General features: G+C 38.2%; 1 protein-coding gene across 1 annotated transcript in view; it reads right to left on the minus strand.

The window, feature by feature from the left end:
* Positions 1-3,711: 3,711 nt before the first annotated feature.
* Positions 3,712-24,283, minus strand: part of PKHD1 (polycystic kidney and hepatic disease 1 (autosomal recessive)) — a 722,421-nt gene continuing 701,849 nt past the window's right edge. Inside the window, 3 exon segments of the mRNA XM_006835767.1 lie at positions 3,712-3,779; positions 3,782-4,165; positions 21,295-21,417. Coding sequence (XP_006835830.1) covers positions 3,712-3,779; positions 3,782-4,165; positions 21,295-21,417 — 575 coding nt within the window.

Raw genomic sequence — 24,283 nt, forward strand, 5'->3', positions numbered from 1 at the left:
GCTATTTATTTAGATAAAGGGTAAGTTTATAACTTCTGAGAAAAATTTATAGAGCTACCCATGACAGTGGTCTGCTAAGTGGAGGACTGGCCTACAGTGGTCCTCTAATTAGTTTATATCCAGTCACAAAGGCACCTAGAGTTGCATTTTTTGCTTCTATATTTACTATATTATCTATTTTTTGATGAAAGAAAAGAAGACTAGTTTAATTGCTTGGTGAGAAATTCTGGTTAGACTCAAGGCCTCATGCAAGAGGACTTCAATTTACTCTATAGGTTTCTTGTTAGACCTATGAGTTAATTCTGGCCTCAAAATTTCAGGGTTTGCTGGAGTGAAATTAGTAAATCAGTTATGGTTGCACTTAAAAAGAGATGATCTAATTTGTCTTCCAGAAAGATTGTCTTACAGCCACAATGCACAATGTATCAGTAGTTATCGATAGTGAAGATTTGTTATCAATAGTAAAGATTGAGAGAGTAGCTCAGGTGGTACAATGGAGGAATGTTAGACTGCTAACCAGTCAGTGGTTCAAGCCCACCAGTCACTGCAGGGGAGAAGAAATCTGGCAATCTGTTCCCATAAAAATTACAGCCTAGGAAACTAGGGTAATTCTACTGTGTTATATAGGATCATTATGAGTCAAGACCATCTTGGTGGCACACAGCAATAACAACAAAGATTGGGAGAAGGGTCAAGAAGAGGTAGAACTACGAGTTAATAGTTGACTGGCTAGATGGGTGAAATAGAGCAAGGAGTCCTGGTTGACTCCTTGGATTTTTGGTCTGGGTACAGAGATAACATGCATTGAGTTAGACAAGCATGGAAGGAGCAGGTTTTAGGGAAGTGAACACTTTATAGCAGCTGTGGGGTGTTCCAGTATAAGTTTTTAGTTGCTGGTAAGTGCCTTTGAGTTGTTTCTAACTCATAGCAACTTTGTATAGGGTTTCCAAGGAGGGGCTGATGAGTTTGAACCACCAACCTTGTGGTTAGCAGTGCAGTGCTTATGCTATAGTGCCACATCAGAGCTCCAAGTTCTCAGTAGGCAGCTGAATAGATGTGTTTAGTACTAAGGAAAGAATGCTGGGCTGGGATGTGATCTGGTGAAAGAAGTTATTGGGATAAAAGGAGATGTGAAGACAAACTATCAGAAGGCAGAGCAGAGACTAAGACTGCTACTATTTTATAATCCTCGAAAGTCTTAACTTCTGCTATGTTTTTTGATGAAAGCGAATACATCTTTTGAGGACACTATGTATGTATTAAAGTAGTAATCTTCATAGACCAGAAACGGATAAAATTGGAATAAAGAGCTGATTATAACAGGGATTCATTAAATTAGAAAAGATGTATTCTCTTTAAATCATTGAAATTATTTTTTGTTTTATTATCATTTAAACACTGTTGATGGCCAAACAAAATACAACTACATAGAGAATCTACCCTGCAGAAATCCACCTTTTACATCCTGAGTAACCTGTAGCTTAGATTGCCCTTCAATGCTCTCCCTATACATAGACAGCTCTCCCTACACATGTCTACTGGGATCTCCCTCAGAATCCAAAGCAATTCACAAAGAAAATGCCTAACTCCATTTAAGTACAGCCTATGGTTTGAGATGTCCACAAGACACCAAAAGAATGGACAAGAGTCATCTCATGGTATGATGAAACATTTTCTCACAGATCCCTTGAAGATGGTGATTTTCTACCAGTACCTCCCATGGGGCTGATTTAGGATGCCTTTACTTACTATTTAGCATAAGAAGAGTGTATTTTCTCTCCCAGGTGCAGGTTAAACACAAGATATCCCTTTGGTCTCCCAGATATTGGAAAATCCTGGCTTATACTCAAGTAGACGTTCAGCAAAAATTCTTTATAGAAAGTCTCCTCCTGTCTATTGGCTTTGCTTCACACACTGGGAGCATAAGCCTTTGGCATCCACATTCAAGGATGCATTAAGGATGTTTAAGTAGCCGATAGTTTGAATATAGATGGGCCCTGGTAAAACATATAAATTAGGTGAAATTACCTTAGCACCCTTACCCAACTTAATTACCAACACCAGTTGGCCCTCTGCTGTAGTCTCCATCACAGCCCCTAGCACACATGATATGGTCTTTCTCACCTTGTTGGACAGTGCTATATATTACCTTGTCCAAAAGAAGATTCTCTAATACAGGAGCTAGGTGATCATCTACTTGGCTACTTAACTATCTCTGGTCTCCCAATACAGGTTTCTTCCAGTTGTAAATTTAACCCAGATACTAATGAGCCAATGAAAAAAATCTAACTTTGGTCCATGGACAATTTCCTTCCCTAAACTTGCTATTTATACATCTTTGCTTAAACTAAAATCTCAGCGAAGCCCTTGAGAATATCAATTTTCATTTGTAAATACAATGAGGTTCAAACTTGATAACGTTTGTACTACTGTAAGCTGCCAGTAATGATTGAATTGAAACAATGAAATAAAATCAGCTTGTAAGAAACCAGGAAGTTGCTGTGTGGTTGGAGAATAAGTTCTGACAGGTCATAGTGCAAGGTCTTCTACGGTCCATCAGATAAAGAATTTTTTTGCAGTAACAATGCAGTTAATTATAGAAGAGACGATCTCATGACCCCTTCTATAACAGAAGATGAAAGCATTCTGAATGGTAATCACAAAACAAAAACCAAACAGTTGCCATAAGTTGATTCTGACTCATGGTGACCTTGTGTATGCCAAAGTAGGAAGTGTTTCTTAGTTTTCGGTGGCTAATTTTTTTTCAGAAGCAGATCACCAGACCTTTTTTCTGCTACACATCTGAGTAAACTGAAAGTTCCATCCTGTTGGCACCACCTTGAGACGAAAACCAAACGAGTTGCCATGGAGTTGACTCCCACTCATGGAGAGCCCATGTGCATCAGAGTTAAGCTGCACTACAGAGGACTTTCCGTAGTTACGTTTTTGAAGAGATCACGAGGCTTTTTTCATTTGGTGTCTCTGGGTGCACTGGAGCCATCTTCTTTCAGTCAGTAGTGCAGCTCAGGAATCTTTCCTACCACAGATGCAGGGGGCTGTCATCGCAGAGGAAGCTTAATGGCAACCCCTGCTGGTATACATCAGTATTACATCATTTTTAAGCCGGTGAAATCCAGAAGGTAACTGTTATTGTTGTGTGCTGTTGAGTCAGTGCCATCTCATAGTGACCCTGTACAGGGTTTCAGACAGTGGTTTATGGGTTTGAACTGCTGGCCTTGTGTTTACCAGTCCAGTGCTTATCCTACACCACCACACAAGGCCTCAGAAGGTAATTTGCTGTTGTTAAGTGACATCGAATCGGTTCTAACTCATAGGATTTCTGAAGAGCAGCTGGTGGGATGGAACCCCCAACCTTTGGGATAACAGTTCAGTACTTATCCTATAACCCCACATCAGGACTCCCAGAAGGCAAATCGATAACTAAAAAAAAGTAACAACAAAAAAATGAAGTACGTGTTATCTAAGAACAAATTATTTGCCTGACATTGGATTAGGATTAGCTATGAATACAGAAAGCATATTAGAAAGTTTCAGTCTTCAAGCATTTATATGATTCACTTCCATATTTAAGTTGAAAGAGAAATCCAGAGTCTACAATTTCCCTTAGTCATTACCATAGGTCAGACCTCATTTCCCCTTCTCATTATACAGAAATATTTTAAAGCCCAAATGGCTCACAACACTTTCTGCTCACAGCTGCTCCCGAATGGTCTCTGGATGTACTAAATGAAGGAACAATGCCTCAATGGCACCACAGAAGATTTCTTCTCTTAGGAAAGTCCCAAGTTGCTGCTGGCCTTGCTCAGACAACTCTGACCCTGCAACTTCTGCTCCTCTTGTCTGGGCAGGTTTGGGCAGAGCATCAGCCGCTGATCTTGTCCTGCCAACTGGTATCTAAGCAGCTGCTCTTGGGTCTCCTTCCATTTGTCAGTCTCCTGCAGGTACACCTGAACAGGAAAGCCTGGAGGACAGGTGTGTCTGTGGGACGTGATGCTGGTAATACTAGGAGCAGACACAGTTGCTTCTTTTCCGCTGCTACCCTCTTCGGGCACACCACAGTGGTGAAACTTTCTTCTGGACACTCCATTCAGTGGCTGGTGGGGGAGCTGGTTCAGCTTGCCCAGCATGACCTTCATCCTCAGATCTGAAGAAGGAAAAGAAATAAATTTCATTTTCCATGGTACTGTGGAGTAATGCGCTGGACAGCAAAGTTGGTTTGAACTGCAAAGTCAGTGGTACAAGCTCACCAGCCACTCCTCGGAAACCCTATACAGGGTCACTAAGGGTCGGAACTGACCCCATGGCACTTAACAACAACAACATATTTAATAGAATGCAAAATGTTTAATTTGAATTCTTGAAAACATATTGCCAAATAATAAAATATTGACTTGTATCACCTTACAGTTTTCCAAATATTCTTTAGAAGTACATTTTTCCTAAAAAGATGCACTATCCAATGGCAATGGTGGAAACTCATACATTTAGAGTCTTGCTAGATTAAGAAGGAGCTTACCTTTATTAGTATGTGGTGATTAGTACATTTAAGATATTTACTAATATGGATAATTAACTTATTTATAGAACAAATCTTTGTTGAGCATTTACTATGTGCTGGTTATACAAAAGGGAACACTGCAATGAACAAGGCTGACAAGATCCATGCAAATATAGAGTTTGAACCATAGTAACTAAACATAACAAGAAAATATCACCGAGAGATAAATGTTAATGAAGATATAGATGATGATAAAGGCCAGAAATCTCCTTTAGAATGGTGTTAAGTAAGGTTTTTCTGGGGAGGTGATACATATCACATAGTTGAGATTTGAATAATGAGTAATTGCCAGTTATGCAAAATAACCAGAATAAGAGAATTAGGGCAGAAGGACTAGCTTGGGGCAAGGTCTTGAGGCAGAAACCACAGAGAACTGATTGAAAAACAGAAACAAGAAATGTGTGGCTAACAAATAGTAAGTAAGAGATATATATGGTTGTTGAAGAAATCATAAGTAAAGGAAGGATTTTAAACATTCAATCAAAATATGCTCATGTTACTATGCACTTTTCCTTCTGACAGGGCATTCTGGAACCAGTTTGGCTTCATTTCCTAATCATTTCTTGAAGATCTTCTACTTGCAGTATGGTGAGTTATTGTTTTTATATGCTATCAAGTCAGTTCCTACTCATTGCACAACAGAATGAAACACTGCCCAGTCCTGCACCAACCTCACAATCATTGTTAACACTTGAGCCTATTGCAGCTGCCACTGTGCCAATTCATCTCATTAGGGATCGTCCTCTTTTTAGCTGAAACTCCACTTTACCAGTATGATGTCTTTCTTCAGGGACTGGTCCCTCCTGATAACATGTCTGAAGAATGAAAGACACAGTCTCATCATCCTTGCTTCTAAGGAGTATTCTGGCTATACGTCTTCCAAGACAGATTTGTTTCTTCTTTCATGGTACTTTTAGTATTCTTCTCCAGCACCATAACTCAGATGCATCAATTCTTAAGTTGTTCTGCATATTCATTGTCCAACTTTCACATGCATATGAAGATACTGGAAATACTATGACTTGGATTAGACACACCTTGGTCCTTCAACTGACATCTTTGCTCTTGGACACTTTAAGGTCTTGTGAAGCAGATTTGTCTAATGTAACATGTCATTTGATTTCTTGACTGCTGCTTCCATAAGTGTTGTTGATGGTAGGTCTGAGCAAAATGAGGTATTTGCCAACTTCAATCTTTTCTCCATTTATATGGATGTTATTTATTGATTCAGTGGTGGGAGTTTTTGCTTTCTTTACATTGAGGTGCAACCTATACCAAAAGCTGTGGTCTTTAATCTTCATCAGTTAAGTATTTTAAGCCCTTTTTGGCTTTAGCAAGCAAGGTTGTAACTGCATGTTGCAGGTTGTTAATGAGTCTCCCTGATGCCACAGTCTTTTTGGCATAATCCAGCCTCTCGGATTATTTGATCAGCATACAGATTAAATAATTATAGTGAAAGAATACAATCCTGGTGTACACTCTTCCTGATTTTAAACAATTCAGTGTCACCTTGTTCCCTTTGAATGACTGTCTCTTATCTCTGTGTAGGCTCTTTATGAGTGCAATTAAGTGTTCTGGAATACTCATTCTTCACAATGTTGTCCATAGCTTGTCCTGAGCCACACAATCCAACTGAAAGCCTTAGTAGTCAATAAAGCACAGGTAAACAACTTTCTTAAATTCTCTGCTTTCAGCCAAGGTCCATCTGACTTCAGCAGTGAAATCCTTCATTCTACATCCTTATCTGATTCCAGCTTGTTCCTCTGGAAGTTCCTTTATCATTGTACTGTTCTAGTCATCTTTTTTATTATCTTTAACAAAATTTTTCTTTCATGTAGTGTTAATGATGTTGTTCAATGTTTTCCACATTCCATTAGGTCACTTCTCTTTGGAATGGGCACAAGCATGCATCCTTCCAATCAGTTGGCCAGGTGTTGTCTTCCAAATTTCATGACATAGATGTATGAGCAACTACAGGGCTTTGACTGTTTGTTCAACGATTTGAAATTGTAGTCCATCAATTTCTGGAGGTATTTTCTTTGCCAATGCCTTTAGCACACATTGGACTTCTTCCTTGAGTATCATTGGCTCTTGATCATATGCTACTTCTTGAAATGGTTGAGCATCAACCATTTCTTTTTGGTGCAATGAATCTGTGCATTCCTTCCATCTTCTTTGGATGCTTTCTGCATCATTCAATACTTTGCCCACAGGATCTTTCAGTATATCAAGTTGAGACGCTTGTTTTTCCTCAGTTTTTTTCTGCTTGAGAATACTGAACGTGTTCTTCCCTTTTGATTTTCTAACTCCAGGTATATACACGTTTCATTATAATATTTGACATTGTCTTCTCAAGCTGCCATTTAAAATTTTCTGTTCGGGTGTTTTGCCTCCTCATTTCTTTCATTTGCTTTAGCATCTGCATGCTGGAGAACAAGTTTCAGAGTCTCTTCTCATATCCATTTTGTTCTTTTCTTTCTTCTTGTCTTCTTAATGACTTTTTGTTTTCTTCTTGTATGATATTCTTAATGTCATCCCACAACTCTTCTGGTCTTCATTCTTTAGTGGCTAATGCACAGAGAGATTAAGTGACTTCCTCAAGACCATGCAGAAAACAGTGAATTTGTTTTACACAATCCAGAATTTTTGGTTCCAGAGTCTGTATCCTAAACACCACACAATACTGTGCAAAGTTAAAGACTGAGCTATAGCGTTGAGACTAATGTATTGTTGGGTACATGCATGTTTGTGTGGATATATATCTAAGGGTATGTCATACCTTTAAATGTAATATTACATGTGTCTTACAGTGGGAAAATGTTGAGAACTGTTTTACCCACTGGGCAGGTGGTGGCAATACTGTCATCTGCAATCCCCACCACTGGTTTTCTCATACTTTACCACTAATTTATTAACCACTGTTTTATAGACAATGAAAATACTCGTTTATTAACCTGTGTATTGTGCCCCTTTCTCAACTTATTGAGAGCAGTCTTGATTTTTGTTAGGAGTCAGTAATCTCGTCTATACTGTACTGTAAGAGACAATATTAGGGTTGTTGTTTGTTAGTTGTTGTTGAGTTAATTCTGACTTATAGCAGCCTTACGTGTAACAGGATGAAACGCTGCCCATTCCTGGACCAACCATACAATCACTGTGATACTTGAGCCCATTGCTGCTGCCATTGTGCCAATCCATCTTACTGGGGCTCTCTCTCATTTTTGCTGACCTCCATTTTAACAAGCATGATGCCCCTCTCTATGGACTGGTCCCTCCTGAAAATATGCCCAAAATATTAGAAACAAATTCTGGCCATCTGTCTTCTAAGGAGCATTATGGCTGTATTTTTCCAATGTAGATTGGTTTGTTCTTCTGGCAGTCCATGGTACTTTTAATATTCCTCTCCAAAACCATAACTCAATGCGTCAATTCATCTATGGTCTTGTTTATTCATTGTCCAACTTCACATGGATATGAGGCTATTAAGGAATCCTGATGAGGCACTATAGGGAAAGCCCTGGGTTGCAAGGTCTGTTTGAACACAAGGTCAGTGGTTCAAAGTCACCAGTTGCTCCTTGGAAATCCTATCAGTTCACTATGAGTTGAAACAGACTCAACATGCCCTTGACAACACCATCAATAACTTGAGACTATTAAAAATAATATGCTTGGGTAAAGCACACCTTGGTACTAAAACTGACATATTTGCTCTTGTTTAATGTAAAGAGGTCTTGTGCTTCAGATTTGCCTAACACAGTATGTCATTTGATTTCCTGACTGCTTTTTCCATGAGTGTTGATGGTGGATCCAAGCAAAATAAAGTCTTTGAAAACATCAATCTTTTCTCCATTTATTATGATATTATTTATTGGTCTGTTGGTGAGGGTGGAAGGCATCAATTTCCTACTTCAATGAATGGGAAGTGAAGTGAGGAAGAGAGAAGGTAACAATATAAATACATATGATATGCTTTTGATTTGAAGTATTAAAATGAGATAAAGTAATCATGTATTTCTATTGTTTCCATGGTACATCAATCAATATTTTGTGAAACTCGTGTTAATCATATTGTCTTTCTCCTTTTCCACAGTATTTTTGTCTATGTATCTGCCATGACCTTGTAAAGAATTCTAGTGCTTAGAACTATGAGAATTTTCAGGTTGTCTGTCTTCCCTATGGGATTTGTGACTCCTTCTGGAAGTTTTCTTGACAGATCAAATGACATTGATTTCTGCCTCAATAATTGTGGACTGGGGTTTCTCATTTGACCTGTGCAGCTTCTTCTATTGCTGGTCACCTTTCCTTGCATATCAGTCTTGTCTTCCTCTGAAGACTCTGAGTTCTTTCAGAAAAGGAAAAAAATTATGCCTCAACCTTGTTCCCTCATTATACCTATTCCTATCCCAATCACTGAGCTTAATATAATTTCTATAATTATGGTATAACTAGGGGGGAAAGAGATAGTTTATCAGGATCAGCAAATAACCAAAGATGATGAATAATAAATCTTCAGGTAAAAGACACTTAAAAAGGAAAAAAAAAAGACTTTGTATTGTACCCCTTGGTAAAACCAACACAACTTCCTATCTAAGGAATCAAACACTGCAAGTCACCTATTTTCAATCCATTGAAGATATTGTTATCCTATTGTATTGTTAAGAGATTGTCATTCGAAATCTGTTCCCTCATGTTCCACAAGTCTGTGTCTATTCATAAAAGACTAACAGGGGTAGCTTGCCTTTGCAGACCCAAAAACATTTAAGAATCTCCCCATGAATTATTTACATGGCCATTCCAATCAGGCACATACCTGACAGACTCACCAGTCGAATGAAAGTTCACTGTGTAAAGGTGCCTAGGAAGGTTGGTCACCTCCCACTGTGAGGTTATAGACAGAACTAAGTCAGCACACATTATATGTCAGAGCCAACATCAGAAAGAATCAAATCCTTTGATCTCGGTTCTTCACAAGAAGCTTAGATCTCAGACAAATTAGATAAAAAATGAATGTATAACAGCTATGTGTCTTAAGGCATTCAGCTGAATGTTTGGGTTTTATGGAAGGAAGAATAGTGAGTATTAAAATAGCTGAACTGATGTGCTTCCATTCCACCTCCTCTTTGTTGATGAGTCCCCATTAAGATGAAGAGGTGGGATTTCCTCCATGTGTCTTAGAGGGAGGTGGAATCAAACAACCATAGGTGGGCTTGACCACATTTTAGGGAGAATGTGATAAAACATGGGGAACACATCTTAAAGTCTTTACAAACAGGTGGAATCACTGGTTTCCTACTTTAGCTTTTCTACCTATCTTTGACCTATTTTGGCCTCTAAAACTTTGTTGGGCTTAAAAAAAATGTAGCATGTCTATGGAAACAGCAAATGCTAAATAACAGCCAATTCTATAGAAGAATGGAATTCTTAATAATTCTTAATACTTCTCAATACTTCCTTACCAGGACTGTATTACATAAGAACATTGCTAGATTTCTTCTTAGCACATCACTTCACATACAGTAGAACAAAACAGTTAGAAAGCATAACAACAATCTACTTGGTTACATACACATCAATGAACTTGATGATGACTCTCCTCCTTTTAATCTCTGTAACTGGTTACCTTCTGTAATCAAAACTGTACTCGATTTTCTCCTTTTTAATGTTAATCTTCTCCATTTAATTAAATGTCCTTATTATTTCACCCCCGATTTTGTGCCAAAGCATTTAACTATATCGTATACTGGTAGCATAATGGATTAAACGTTGGGCTGCTAACTGCAAGGTCAGCAGATCGAACCTACCAGCCATTCCATGGGAGAAAGATAAGGCTTTTTGCTCCCATGGAGAGTTATAGTTTCAGGAACTCAATACTGGGTCGCTATGAGTCAGAATCGACTCGATGGCACATGACCACTACTATCACCACCACTAGTCATTGACTTTTTGTGGTAATAGGGGCACTGACAATGAATCCTGCCCACTGTTTATATTTTCCCAACCTAATTTCCATGTCCTATATCAAGAATTGTTGTTGTTGCTGTTATACACTGTAGAGTATGTTTCAAGTCATAGCAACCCTGTATAGTTTCCAAGAGTGTCTGGTGGGTTGAACTGCCAACCTGTGGTTAGCAGTCCTGTGCTTATCCTACAGTACCACACCAGAGTCTGCATAAAGAATTAGATTTACTGATGACCTGAGTTGAATACTGTGGTGCAGTGAACTACTTACTATGTTTCTTATAATCTTAGTCTTTGTAACTCCCACTAAATGTCTTTTTCATGATGGAAGAGAGTAGGGGGAGATACTGACAGGATTATAAGATTCAGTTGTGAGTGATTGTTAACAAGACTAACTGTGATTGTAAATTGTAATTGTGGTTGTAAAAACAAGAACTCTAAGGTGGATATAAAAAGAGCCATCTCAGAAGCATGAATGGGGGAATCTTACTATCTTCAAGGATGAAGAACCAGAAGTGAAATGTGTCCTTTGGATCCTGGAATCCCTATCCAGTGAACCTCCTGGTCCCAGGACCCAGGAGACAGGTGTGATACTCAGGGAGCAGCAGCAGAACCAAGAGCCAGAGCACTAGACAAAACAGTAAATGTCCTTGCCCACAGAACTTATAAAGCTGAGTGCCTTCAGGTAGGAAGTTTACTTGTAGAGTGGGGTGCCTCTCCACACTTAATTGAGGAGCTAGGTTTGCTGAACCAAGGAGCTAGAATTGAGCACCACCAGACTGAGTTTTAGAGTATAGCAGAATACCTTTTGGATATTTATCAGCAGTGCTAAAAGAATCTTGTAGGGCAAAGACCAATGGGATACTCAGCTGAAGGACTGAGGACCGATGAGAGACCTACTTGTGGGCATGGTTAGGAAAATGTTGTCTTGACCAAAGAACTGTGCCCTGAGCATTTCTGATCCTGTACTGTGAACTATAAGTGTCCTTAATAAAACTCTTAACTATAAGTATGGTATCTGGATTTTGTGTGGTCATTGCAATGATTTATAAAACCCAACTGAACAGAGTGCTGTGGGATGGAGGGATGGTGTCATATTTATAAAGACAGTAGATAGTTGGAGGCATGCCTGACCTAACACACAGGAATCGATCTGTCTTGAGCTGATGTGAACTTTGATTTTCATTCCCCCTTAGGAAATGACAGAGGAGGTTAGATGCTGCCACCACACCCATTTTTACAAGACAAAACTAAAATTATGTATTAACATTGCAAAAAATGGATATTCCAGAACACTTAATTGTGCTCATGAGGATATTTGATTTTCCTTCCCTCTTAGGAAAGGTCAGGGAGGTCAGACGCTGCCCCCACACCCATTTTTACAAGTACCAAACTAAAATTACAGATTTACATTGTGAAGGGTAGGTATTCCAGAATACTCAATTGTGCTCAAGAGGAAGTAATTTGAACAGAAGCAGGGATGTTTAACGGTTTAAAATCAGGAAAAGCATGTGCCAGGGTTGTATCATTTTATGAAACTTAATCTGTATACTGAAAAAAATAATCCAAGAAGCTGGATTATATGAAGAGAAACATGACATTATGATTAGAATACTCATTAGCAACCAGGATATGCAGATGATAGAATCTTGTTGTTGGAAGTGAAGAGCACTTTAAAAACTTACTAATGAAGATCAGAGATTACAGCCTTCAGTGTAGATTGCCCTTAAAGTAAAGAAAGCAAAAATCCTCACTACTGGACCAATAAATAGCATGATAAATGGAGAAAAGATTGAAGTTGTCAAAAACTTCATTTTACTTGGCTCCACCATCAACACTCATGAAAGCAATAGTCAAGAGATCAAACCATCAAGTGTATTGAGCAAATCTGCTGCACAAGACCTCATTAAAGACCTTTGTTCAACAGCAAACAGATCAGTTTGAGGACTAAGGTGCACCTGACCCAAGTCATAGCATTTGCAATTGTGTTATATGCATGTGAAAGTTGAACAATGAATAAAGAAAACCATAGGGAATTGAAGCATTTGAATTATGGCATTGGAAAAGAATATTTAATGTACATGAACCTCTAGAAAAACAAACAAATGTGCCTGGAATTACAGCCAGACTGTTCTTTAGAAGCCACAAAGCTGGCTCTCATATTTCAGACCTATTACAGGAGGAACCAGTCCCAGCAGAAGTACATCACGCTAGATAAAATAGAGAGTCATCGAAAAAGAGAAAGACCAACGAGATAGACTGACACAGTGGCAGCAACAATGAACAAAAATGTAATAACAATTGTGAGGATGGTGCTTGACATGTTTTGTTCTGTTGTGCATATGGTCACTATGAGTCTGAACTGACTTGATCAAGCCTAACAACAATAACAACCACAAAAACAAAAACCAAGATAGCTGCCATGGAGTCAGTTCTGACTCATGACAACCCTATGTGTGCTGAGAACATCTGTACTCCATAAAGTTTATTTATTTATTTAATTTTAAGCTTTTATTGTATATTGAGTGATAGTTTACATGGGAGAACATTGGTTTTTAACTCATCCTATCGTATTTCATTTCATTTCAATGATTACAAGCCCCTCAATGCATCATCATTCAACAGTATTTGCTTCTATTCCCTCTGTTTATTGTTTTGTTTTTTCTTTTCCTTTTTTCAATGTACACAAAAACACTCAGGAACATATAATCATTTAAACAACCCAAGGGCACATTCTGCAAGCCTGCCTCCTGGCTGCCAGCACCCAGTCCCTCTCTTTCCATGAGTGTAGAGTTCTCAGCTGCTCTATCTCTCCATGTCATCATCTCTGCCTTCATCTCTGGTGTCACTGCTTCTCTGGTTAGGGTTCCACATTCTGCTCATGTTCTTCTCCAATGATAGTCCTAGGGTCCTCTGTTACTGGAATGTAACATTTACTACTTTCCCTTTATGTTACAAAACTTCTACCTTAACAGTTGTGACAATCACATTTAGGCATAATAATAATTACTCACTGTTGAATCAAAAGAATTCCATCCCCATCTCCTTTCACCAAACCCATCTAGACAAGATGGAACTATTCAGTGGGGATTCTACCTTCCCTGCACACTCTGAAACTAAACTCCATCTTGAAAATTTCTAAGCCAGTCACTTCATACCTTTATAGCCCCCCTCCCCTCATTTTAGGTAGCCAATGTCTAAATTGCCTGTCCTTATCAAATGTTAAAGAGCAAAGATGTCAGCTTGAGGACTAAGGTGTGCCTGACTCAAGCCATGGTATTTTCAGTAACCTCATATGCATATGAAAGCTGGACAATGAATAAGGAAGACCATAGAAGAATTCATGCTTTTGAGCTATGACATTGGAGGAGAATATTGAAAATGCCATGGGCTGATAAAAGAACCAATAGATCCATTTTGGAAGAAGTGCAACCAGTGTGCTCCTTGGAGGCCAAGAAGGCCAAACTTCATCTCTCATACTTCAGACATATTGTCAGGAGGGACCACTCTCTGGGGAAGGATATCATGTTTGGTAAGGTGGAGGGTCAGAGAAAAAGAGGAAGACCCCCAATGACATGGAATGGCCACGTGGCAGCATCTATGGATTCAAGCGTGGCAACAATAGTGAGGTTGGCCCAGGATCAGGCAGTGTTTCGTTCTGTTGTGCATAGGGTGGCTATGTGTCAGTACCAACTCGATGGCACCTAACAACACCATCAACCCTGTAAACCAAAGGGATAGGCTTGATTCTTGATATGAAGACTCCTTCACTCTTGGTTGGTATTATGAGCTACTGTATCCATAAGTATAGGTCAAGTATATCAAATTGTAGCAATTTACATTTGGTTCCTGTATCAAATTTCTTCATCTTCCTCTACTTGAGCTCTGGTCCTCAAGACATTGAAGCTAGATTAACTGGGTACTATCTGCAAATGTGGGTGTAGTTGTACACCACCCCACACTTCATATCAGCTGGAAACTACACTCTCAGATCTAGCCCTCCATGGCTAGGTCCTTGTCAATGGGCTCAGTGCTCCATAGAGCTTTGAATGACTGTGACATTTCAATACCAATTCTACGCAAACTACTCCAAAGCATAGAAAGGATGGAAAACTCCAAAATACATTTTATGAAGCGAGTATAACCCTGATACTAAAACCAGGCAAAGATATCACTAACAAAGAATACTATAGACCAATATCCCTCAGGAACATAGATGTGAAAATATTCAACAAAATCCTAGCCAATAGAATTCAACAATATATCAAAAATAGAATGCATCATGACCAAGTGGGATTCTTATTAGGTATGCAAGGATGGTTCAATATTTGAAGAACAATCAACATAATCTACAACATAAATAAAACAAAGAAAAATAACAACATGATCTTACTAATTGATGCAGAAAAGACTTTTGATAAATTCAATATCCCTGGTAAAAACACTCAATAACATAGGAACAGAAGAGAAAATTTTCAACATAATTAAGGCCATATATACAAATCCAAAAGTCAACATTACTCTCAATGGAGAGAAACTAAAAGCATACCTTTTGCAAACAGGAACTAAAAAAGGATGCTCTTTATCACCACTCTTATTCAATAGAGTTATAAGGCAAAGAAAACTACATAGCACTAATACAAGAAAACAAAAGAGATTTTTTTTTTTTTTAAATGGAATAATATGCCATGTTCATAGATAGGAAGACTTAACATTGTGAAAATGTGAACAGTATCCAAAACACTCAACGAATATAATGCAAATCCAATCCAGATTCCAATAGATCATTAACTTTATATGGAAAAGAATGAGACCTTGGATAAGGAAAGCATTACTTAAGAAGAATAAAATAAAAGGCCTCTCAGTGTCATGGAAGGGATTTTATATATGCAATATAATATCATTATCTTGGATTACATGTTTAACCTTGCTAGCTCTAAAATCATATCACATAGTTGCAAATTACATTTGCTAAGGGCTTGATTGTCCAGTGTGCAAAAACACGGGTTTATAGGCTTACCAGGGAGGGGATTCTGCTTTGGTCTGTTAAAGTTTAATTTTCCATCATTCCTGTTGTTGTCCTAATTTGGCTAATAGACCACAGAAATCTTGAACAATCTCCAAGTTAAGACACCTCAGTGTTATTTATTACATTTTAAAACTTTTTTTGTTAATTCCGTGAAGATTTACAGAGAAGATCATCAGTTTTATATCATCAGTTTTATAGTCTACAAACCATACATTTTATTTTGTTTCAATGATTGCAATCACATCCATGTAACAACAGTTTTCCCACTTCTTCCATGAGATTGTTATTTTCATTAAACCTTCCTTCCAAACTCTTCTCAACTTTGTCCTTAGCTAAATGTTATCCTTTTGATTTCATGGTGAGCATAACTTACTAGCATTGTTCTCCCAATATATCTATTTGCTGCACACTGTGGGTTAATGTACTGAACTGCACAAAGTCGGTTTGAATTGCAAGGTCGGCAGTTCAAGTCCGTCAGTTGCTCCTCGGAAACCCTATACAGGGTCGCTATGTTCGGGACCAACTCAATGGCACTTAACAATAACAACAAGCTTGGCTGAAAATGAGGCCATAAGGATGAGTTTCATTCCATACCTGAAGGGTGATTGAGAGTCATAGTCCTGGGTTCTACCAGTCTCTTTCTGACTAGTAGATCTTGTGTTTTTTATATTTTTTGTTTTTGTTCCTCATTTTCTTCCACTCTATCTGGAACCTTCTAATGTGACTCCTTTCAGAAAAGTAGATAACGGTAGCCAAGCACCATCTAGTTCATCTGGTCTTGGAATTGTGGTGACTGATGCTCACTTGTTCCATTGGTCCAATGGACTAGTTTATTCCAAACATCTTCAAATTTTTATAACTTTTCTTTCTTCTGCATATGGAAAGACAATTAGTTGTACCTTAGATGGCCACTTATGAGCTTTTAAGATCCCAGTCACTACTCAAAAAAGTAGGATGTAGAACATTTTCTTTGTGGACTGTTATGACAGTTGATCATGGTGTCCCTGAGACTGCGGTCCTGAGCCCCCAGGTTCACCAACTCATTGCATTAAGATGCTTGATAATAAATTTTTATCATTTTGAGCCCTGTGTGGTCCCCCACATTCATAGGTGTGTTTACAGCAAGGGATATAACCATGAACAAATATGTTCTTTCAAAAACTTAGATATTTTTAAATCAATACCCTTTAATTCTTACATATTTCCGTGTCTTCACCTATCTCCATCATTGCTCTGCCAACCTCCCCTTTATGTGTGTAATTCCAGCCTTGACCCTGAGTTAACTCTCTAATGAGTGAATTACTTTCCTTTCTAGCCCACCTCTGGTAACAATCATAGAAAGTTTGTTCTTTGGCAGTCCATGGTATTTTAATATTTTCCTCCAACACCATAACTCAAATGCATCAATTCTTTTACTGTCTTCTTTATTTATTGTCCAACTTTCACATGCATATGTGGCTATTGAAAATACCATAGCATGGGTCAGGCACACCTTAGTAAGTGGCTCTAGTGCTGCATCAGTTTGTTGAAATATATCAATTTGTATTCCATGAATTCCTGGAGCTTTGTTCTTTGTCAATGCCTTCAGTGCACATTGGACAGGTTCCCTCTGTATTATGTTTTACCTTTTGACATAATTGAACATTGCCCATTGTTTTTGGTACAGTGACTCTATGTATTTCTACCATTTTCTTCTTTTTTCTCTTTCTTTTTTGTTTTTGTTTTTTAAATGTTTTATTGTGAATTATGTGATAGGTTACATGAGAGAACATTTGCTTTACATTCCTCTTATCATATATTGTTTCATTGCCATGGTTACAATCCCTTCCAGGCATCATAAACCAACCAAAGGGTATACCCTGCACCCCCCCCCCCAGTTGTCAGCACACAGCCCCTCTCCCTCTCTGGGTCTAAAGTCCCCAGCCGCTCCATCTCTCCAAGTCATCATCTCTGCCTCCATCTCTGGCGTCACTGCTTCTCAGGGTGGGGTCCCACTCTCTGTTCTTGTCCCTTGATGGTCCCAGGAACCTCTGCTCCTAGACTATAAAGTCAATCACTTCCCTCCTTTTGCTACAAAACGTCTACCTTTACATTTCCAACCCTCAACCCTCACAATCAATCCTGATAACAATTATTCACCATTGTATCACAAGAGATCCATCCACATCTTCTTTCATCAACCCCGCCTAGACAGATCGGATACTACTCAGTGGATATCTACCTTCCTCCATGCCCTCTGGATCTAGGTTCCCTCTTGAAAGCTTGTAAGCCAGTCACTTCTTGCCTTTGTAGGCCCCACCCCCCCATTTTGGGTAGCCACTAGTGCTTAAAATCTGAGGGAAAATTTCACAAGTGAAGACAATCAATCAAAATAAAAAATAAAAAAAAACTGGGCAGGCAAATGGATAGGGAGATGTTAAACATGTCCATATGTCCAGAGATAGTGTAGTGTAAAAGAAGGGTGAAATCAAGACAAGGCTGTAAAGATGAGATGGGGCCAGAACTTGGAGGGTGCTGAATCTTAAAAACAACAGTAAATAACACATATAATATACTAGGAATTGTTCTGTGCTCTTTACCAATATTAATTTCTTTAATCTGTAAAACAACTCTTAAGTGTGGGTAATATTATTATGGCAATATTACTGATGAGGAAACTAAGGGATACAGAGAGGTTAGTTGCAATGCTTAAAGCCACAAAGCAAGTCTGCCTGGCTCCAGCGTTCCACACTCTTAGCCATCTCATTTTCTTCTCTCGCCAACTCACAATGGAAATTCATTAAATCTAATGAGTGGCAGTAACAACAATAGATAGAAGTTTTGAAAGATGACTAAGATGACTCTATATGTTAATGCCGTTGTTAAATGCCACTAAGTCCATTCTGATTCATAGAGACCCCTGTATAGCATTTCTAAAGAGCAGCTGGTGGGTTTGAACCACTAATCATGTGGCTAGCAGTCCAGTGCTTATCCTAAAGCATCACACCAGCACTCCTATATGTAAATATCCGTGGTCAAAATAAAATAAGTGAGCGATATATTCTTCTTGATTCCTCCACCACAGTCACTCATGTTGTTTTTGTTGTTGTTAAGTACCTTGGAGTCAGTTCCGACTCATAGTGACCCTGCACGGCGTTTCCAAGGCTGTAAATCTTTACGGGAGCAGAAAGCCTCATCTTTCTCCCGCAGAACCGCTGGTAGTTTCGAACTGCCGATCTTGAGGTTAGCAGCCCGATTCGTAACAACTATGCTACCAGAACTCTTTTATCCTTCTCTAAATCATGCAATTTTTAGTAAAAGCTGTAATATGAAGTCCTGGGGTGGCGCTGTGGGTTAATGCGCCAGACTGCAAAGCCGTTTGAACTGCAAGGTCGGCAGTTTAAGCTCACCAGCTGCTCCTCAGAAACCCTATACAGGGTGGCTATGGGTTGGAACCGACTCGACGGCACTTCACAACAACAACAACAACATAATATGGTGAGTTTACAGTCAGAAGCTATTGAACAGTGGGAATGCTCAGTTTCATCAACTAAGAGATCTCAGTGCTATGGCAGTACTTTGTGAAGGCAAAGTGCTGATGAGTCAGACAGCCTATCATTTAATCAGCAAATGTTGAAAGTTTAAAAACACAGAGGGAAAAGGGAAACTAAAGTGCCGTGTCAATGGTAGAATAAAATCAAATTTATTTAAAGCTTGCAATAATTAGGTGTTTTGTAGCTGGTAATAATTTCAGAAGAAAAGCAGGAGATGCCTCATTACTTGCCTTGGAAACGATGCTCTTAAGATTTGGACAAAGCTTAGACGATAAGGAAACAAATCCGATACAATCCCCAGAGGAGGATTCGGATAACACATCTTTCTACTTTTAACTTCGATGTCCTAATAAAAAGGCCTCTTTGATGCTGCCATCTCTTCAATCTAAACTCTTTAACGGAAGCCCTGTCCCTTTTGTCTCATTCCTGATAATTTATTAATAAGCCTCCCCATAAAAAATGTTCCTTAATAAAACACCCAGGCTTTGTGGACTGTTTAATGTAGTTAATTTAAGTGGGCAACTGAGATTCATGTAGATGGCCATATTAGATTAGTAGAGAGATTAGCATCACTCTAGCCTTCTGCTGAAGAATGCGGCTGCAAAGGCTGCTCCTTACAAAACTGGATTCAGACAAGAGTTTTCAAACACCTGTCCTGAATTTACATGCAATGAGATGAACAAGAGGTTTCAAGAAAAACAAAATAAAAATAGCTTTAGATGGAATCTCAAAAGATTTATGACCTCTTTCTCTCTGTCTCCATTCTTCACATGCCCACATGCACTGACTCCTTTTGGTGGAGATCAAGAATGAGTATGGCTTATGAATTGTTGTTGTTGTTGTTAAGTGCCGTCGAGTCGGTTTCGACCCATAGCGACCCTGAATAGGGTTTCCGAGGCTGTAAATCTTTACGGGAGCAGATCGCCTCATCTTTCTCCCGCGGAGCAGCTGGTAGTTTCGAACTGCTGACCTTCCGGTTCGCAGCCATCAGACATTAAAAAAATTAATTAAAAAGAAAAACAGAAAAGAAAAGAAAATGTATTCCATTTCCTCCATCTGGGGAAAAAATACAAACCAATAGGCCAACACTCTGACACATCCACACACACATTAAAGCTCACTTAATTAGTAGAGCTAGCGCAATAAGATGTTGTTTTATAACGTACTCAAGACTAACAAAATTGGCATTCATTTTCAATTCTTACTTTTTTTTATTTAAAAAAATAGGGATAAAATTCTATTGACAGCATATTTTTTCAAAATGTTTGGACTCATGGAAATTATGTGAGTATTTTTCATAAGTCATATTCATATTTGACAAGCCCATGTGGTGTTCAGAAACACTGGCCTCCTATTTTCTATAGCATTGGTAGGACAAGACCCCAAAGCCAAGACCCCAAAGCATTCCCACTGTTCAATAACTTCTGACTGTAAACTCACCATATTATGTTGTTGTTGTTATGAAGTGCTGTCGAGTCGGTTCCGACCCATGGCGACCCTGTATAGGGTTTCCGAGGAGCAGCTGGTAAGCTTAAACTGCCGACCTTGCAGTTCAAATGGCTTTTCAGTCTGGTGCATTAACCCACTGCGCCACACCAGGAACCCACCCACCATATTATAGCTTTTCTCTGTTTGGCACCAATTGTAATGGTAATTTAACAGAAAAAAACCAAGATTATCTGGTATAATTCACATAGTAGGCAAGGAATATATTTTGTCAAAAATATGCCTAAATAGCAAAGCAGAGTTTAACAAAGGCTACTCATTTCTTGACGGTCCTATATTCAATCTAATTTTCAGAATTGGTATTTGGCAACTATACCCTGTTTTTCCCAAAATTAATAATGTTGCCAAACTGGCTGCTTTGCAACAGCAAAGGAAAGATTATGTGCCTATTTTCTATTTTCCCTTTTCCTCTACAACAAACTCAAAGGTTAAACCAATCATCTTTTACAGAGGGAAAAAAATACAAATGTTACCTTGACTAACTAGTAAGAACTGAGTGAATCAACTGGGTTTGCATATTTCTGTGCAAGGAAATTCTGATGTCATTTCCTTGAGAAGACGTGACAAAGAATAAAGGAGGGATTACAAACTCAACTGTGTCAGAACCTGACAGTCAGGGGTAGAGTGAGGCTAAGATTCACCCACAATTGGTGTCTCTTGCTGGAATCATCCCCATTGCCCAAACATACCTTGTCTCATCTTGGGGTCTTTCTTTTCACTCTCTACTTGTGATCCTTGGCATTTGGCTGAGACGTCAATACGATTCTTTTGATTGTTAATGTGGGATTCAGAAATCGCTTCAGTTTTTGTTTCTGTATTAATGAACAAAATAAGCCAAGTTTTTGTTTGTCTGTTTGCTTGTGAAAAAAGAACATTTTTTTAGTAATGGGGCCTAAATGTGAAAATGCTTGCTTCCCTTTTACCTCCCCACAAATGATTATGATATACATGAAATAAGAAAATGCCCGTGATGTAATTACACCTCAAGAAATAATAAAATCCCACATACCTACCACTAACTTTAAAATGTAGCAGCCACTACATGTGGCTAGTGAACAATTGAAATGTGGTCAGATCAAATTGTTGTTGTTCTTGTTAAGTGCTGTTGAGTCAGTTCTGACCCTTAGCAACCCTGTATAGGGTTTCTGAGGAGTGGTTGGTGAGTTTGAACTGCTGACCTTGAGGTTCAAACAGACCTTGAGGTCAAAAGGTTTTATGTAAAGTATACATCTGATTTCCAAGATTTAGTAATAAATAATGTAAAATACTGAATTAATGTTAATATACTGATTATGTGTTCAAATGATACATTGAGTTATATTGAATTAAATGGCTAATAAAAAATTACATGTGGGGCTCAAGTTTGTGGCTCACATTATATTTCTATTGGACAGAATTAGCATAGAAAACTACTAATTTTTTTTTACTTTTCATTTGATAATATTTATAGATGCACAGGAAGTTCTAAAGTCATGAACAAGGAGTTCTCATGCACCTCTACCCAGTTGCCCATTGGTAATGTGCACAACTATAGTATAGTATCAAAACTAGATTCCTATTACTTGAAGATTCAATATTAACAAAAGTGATGCTTTAAATTATATAATAAAATGTGTCAACACTTGGAAGATATACATAATTCAGTGAAATAATATTTTCCAGATGACCTAATAATAATGTTTCTAAATCATGCATGGGTAAAAGAATCTTTCAAAGTATAAGATAGACCAATGCATTTTCATATAATAGAATATGGTAAGTACACTGAAATGGTTTCAGTCACACTGCAAGTAACCCTTAAGAAACTGCTTCTTGCCAAATATGGATGCAATATCAAAGAAGTATGTCCACAATAGTGCAAAAGCTATTAATATATGCTTCCTTTTTTTCCCCTTTATATCTGTATGAGACTGAATTTTTTCTTCATATACAAAATAAAAAACCAAGACTGTTAGCATCGAGTTGATTCTAACTGTTAGATATACTATAGGACAAAGCAGAACAATCCCATTGGGTTTGCAAAGTTACAAGAATTCATTATGGACTTTTCCTGTGGGGTGACTGATGAGTCTGAAGTTTCAGTTAGCCACTGAGCATTGACCACTGTGCAGCTGGGGTTTATTTTGCTTCATGAATTTCAACCAATATTTCAACAGATTGAAGGAAGAAGCTGCTAAGAGAATCCAGCTGACTTCTGTTAAGGGAGACATTAAAGACCTTTATAAATAAGTTTGTACAAAAGCTATACTTTTCATTATTTTTTTGTTTAGAAAATGCAGGTTTTCAAAACAAAATATATTGATAATGTTACTATGTAATGAATGTGTGACTTATTTTAAAGTAAATTAATTAGTAAATATTTTTAAATTTCTATTTTAATGTCTTATTCTGAAACAATGATTGATTGACTCACAGATGCTCTTTGGGATTCTAATGAATTATAAAGAGTGTGAAGAGGGGTTGACAAATGTTTGAAAACTATTGACACAGAAAATATAGGTAAGTAGGAGAATCATCCCCTATAAGGCAGGGCAGAAAGGAAATTGCTACTTAGCTATGACAGCTTTCCTATCTGTCTCTATACCTTGATTGTTGTTAAGTGTCATCTAGTTGTGACAGTTCTGACTCATAGTGACCCTATGCACAACAGAACAAAACACTGCTCAGTCCTGTGTCATCCTCAAAATCGTTGTTATGCCTGAGCCCCTTGCTACTGCAACTGTGCCAATCCTCTCATTGGGGTTGTTTCTCGCCTTCTCTTTCTCTGACCCTTCACTTTATGAAGCATGATGTCCTTCTTCAAGGACTAGTCCCTCTTGATAACATGTCTGAAGTATGAGAGATGAACTATGACCATCCTGGCTTCTCAGGAACATTTTGGCGGTACCTCTTCCATCCCAGATTTCTTTGTTCTTCTGGCAGTCCATGGTGCTCTTAATATTCTCCTTCAACACCATAACTCAAATGCATCAATTATTTTATGGTCTTCCTTATTCATTGTTCAACTCTCACATGCATAAGAGGCAATTGAAAATACCAAGGCTTGGATAAGGTGAACCTTAGTCCTCAGAATGATATCTTTGCTCTTGAACTCTTTCAAGAGGTCTTGTGCACCAGACTTGCCTAATGTAATATGATTTCTTAACTGCGGTTTCCATGAGTGTTAATGGTGGACCCAAGTAAAATGAAGTTTAACAACTTCAATCTTGTCTCCATTTATCATGATGTTAAACAACATAAACAGCTATACACATGGACCCCAAGAATGAAATATACAAGAATCAAACTGACTACTTCTGTGGGAAGAGATGGGGGCAAAGCTCAATATAAACAGCCAAAACAAGACCAGGGTCAGACTGAAATGGACCATCAATTGCTCAAATGAAAATTTTTAATTCAGGCTGAAGCTGAAAGAAATTGAAACATATTCAAGAGAGCCAAAATATGACCTTCAACATATCCCACCTGAATTTAGAGATCACCTTTAAAACAGATTTCATGCATTAGACACTAATGGCCGAAGACAAAAAGAACTATAGGATGACATAAAAAATATGAGACAGGAAGAAAGCAAAAGGTCCAAAACCAAACCTCTTGGCATTAAGTAAACTCACAAAAGGTCATTTATAAATTAGGAAAAAGGAAGACATCAAAATGGATGTCAGAAGAGACTCTGAA

Source organism: Chrysochloris asiatica, unplaced genomic scaffold, assembly GCF_000296735.1.
Source record: "Chrysochloris asiatica unplaced genomic scaffold, ChrAsi1.0 scaffold00019, whole genome shotgun sequence".
Lineage (NCBI taxonomy): Eukaryota > Metazoa > Chordata > Mammalia > Afrosoricida > Chrysochloridae > Chrysochloris > Chrysochloris asiatica.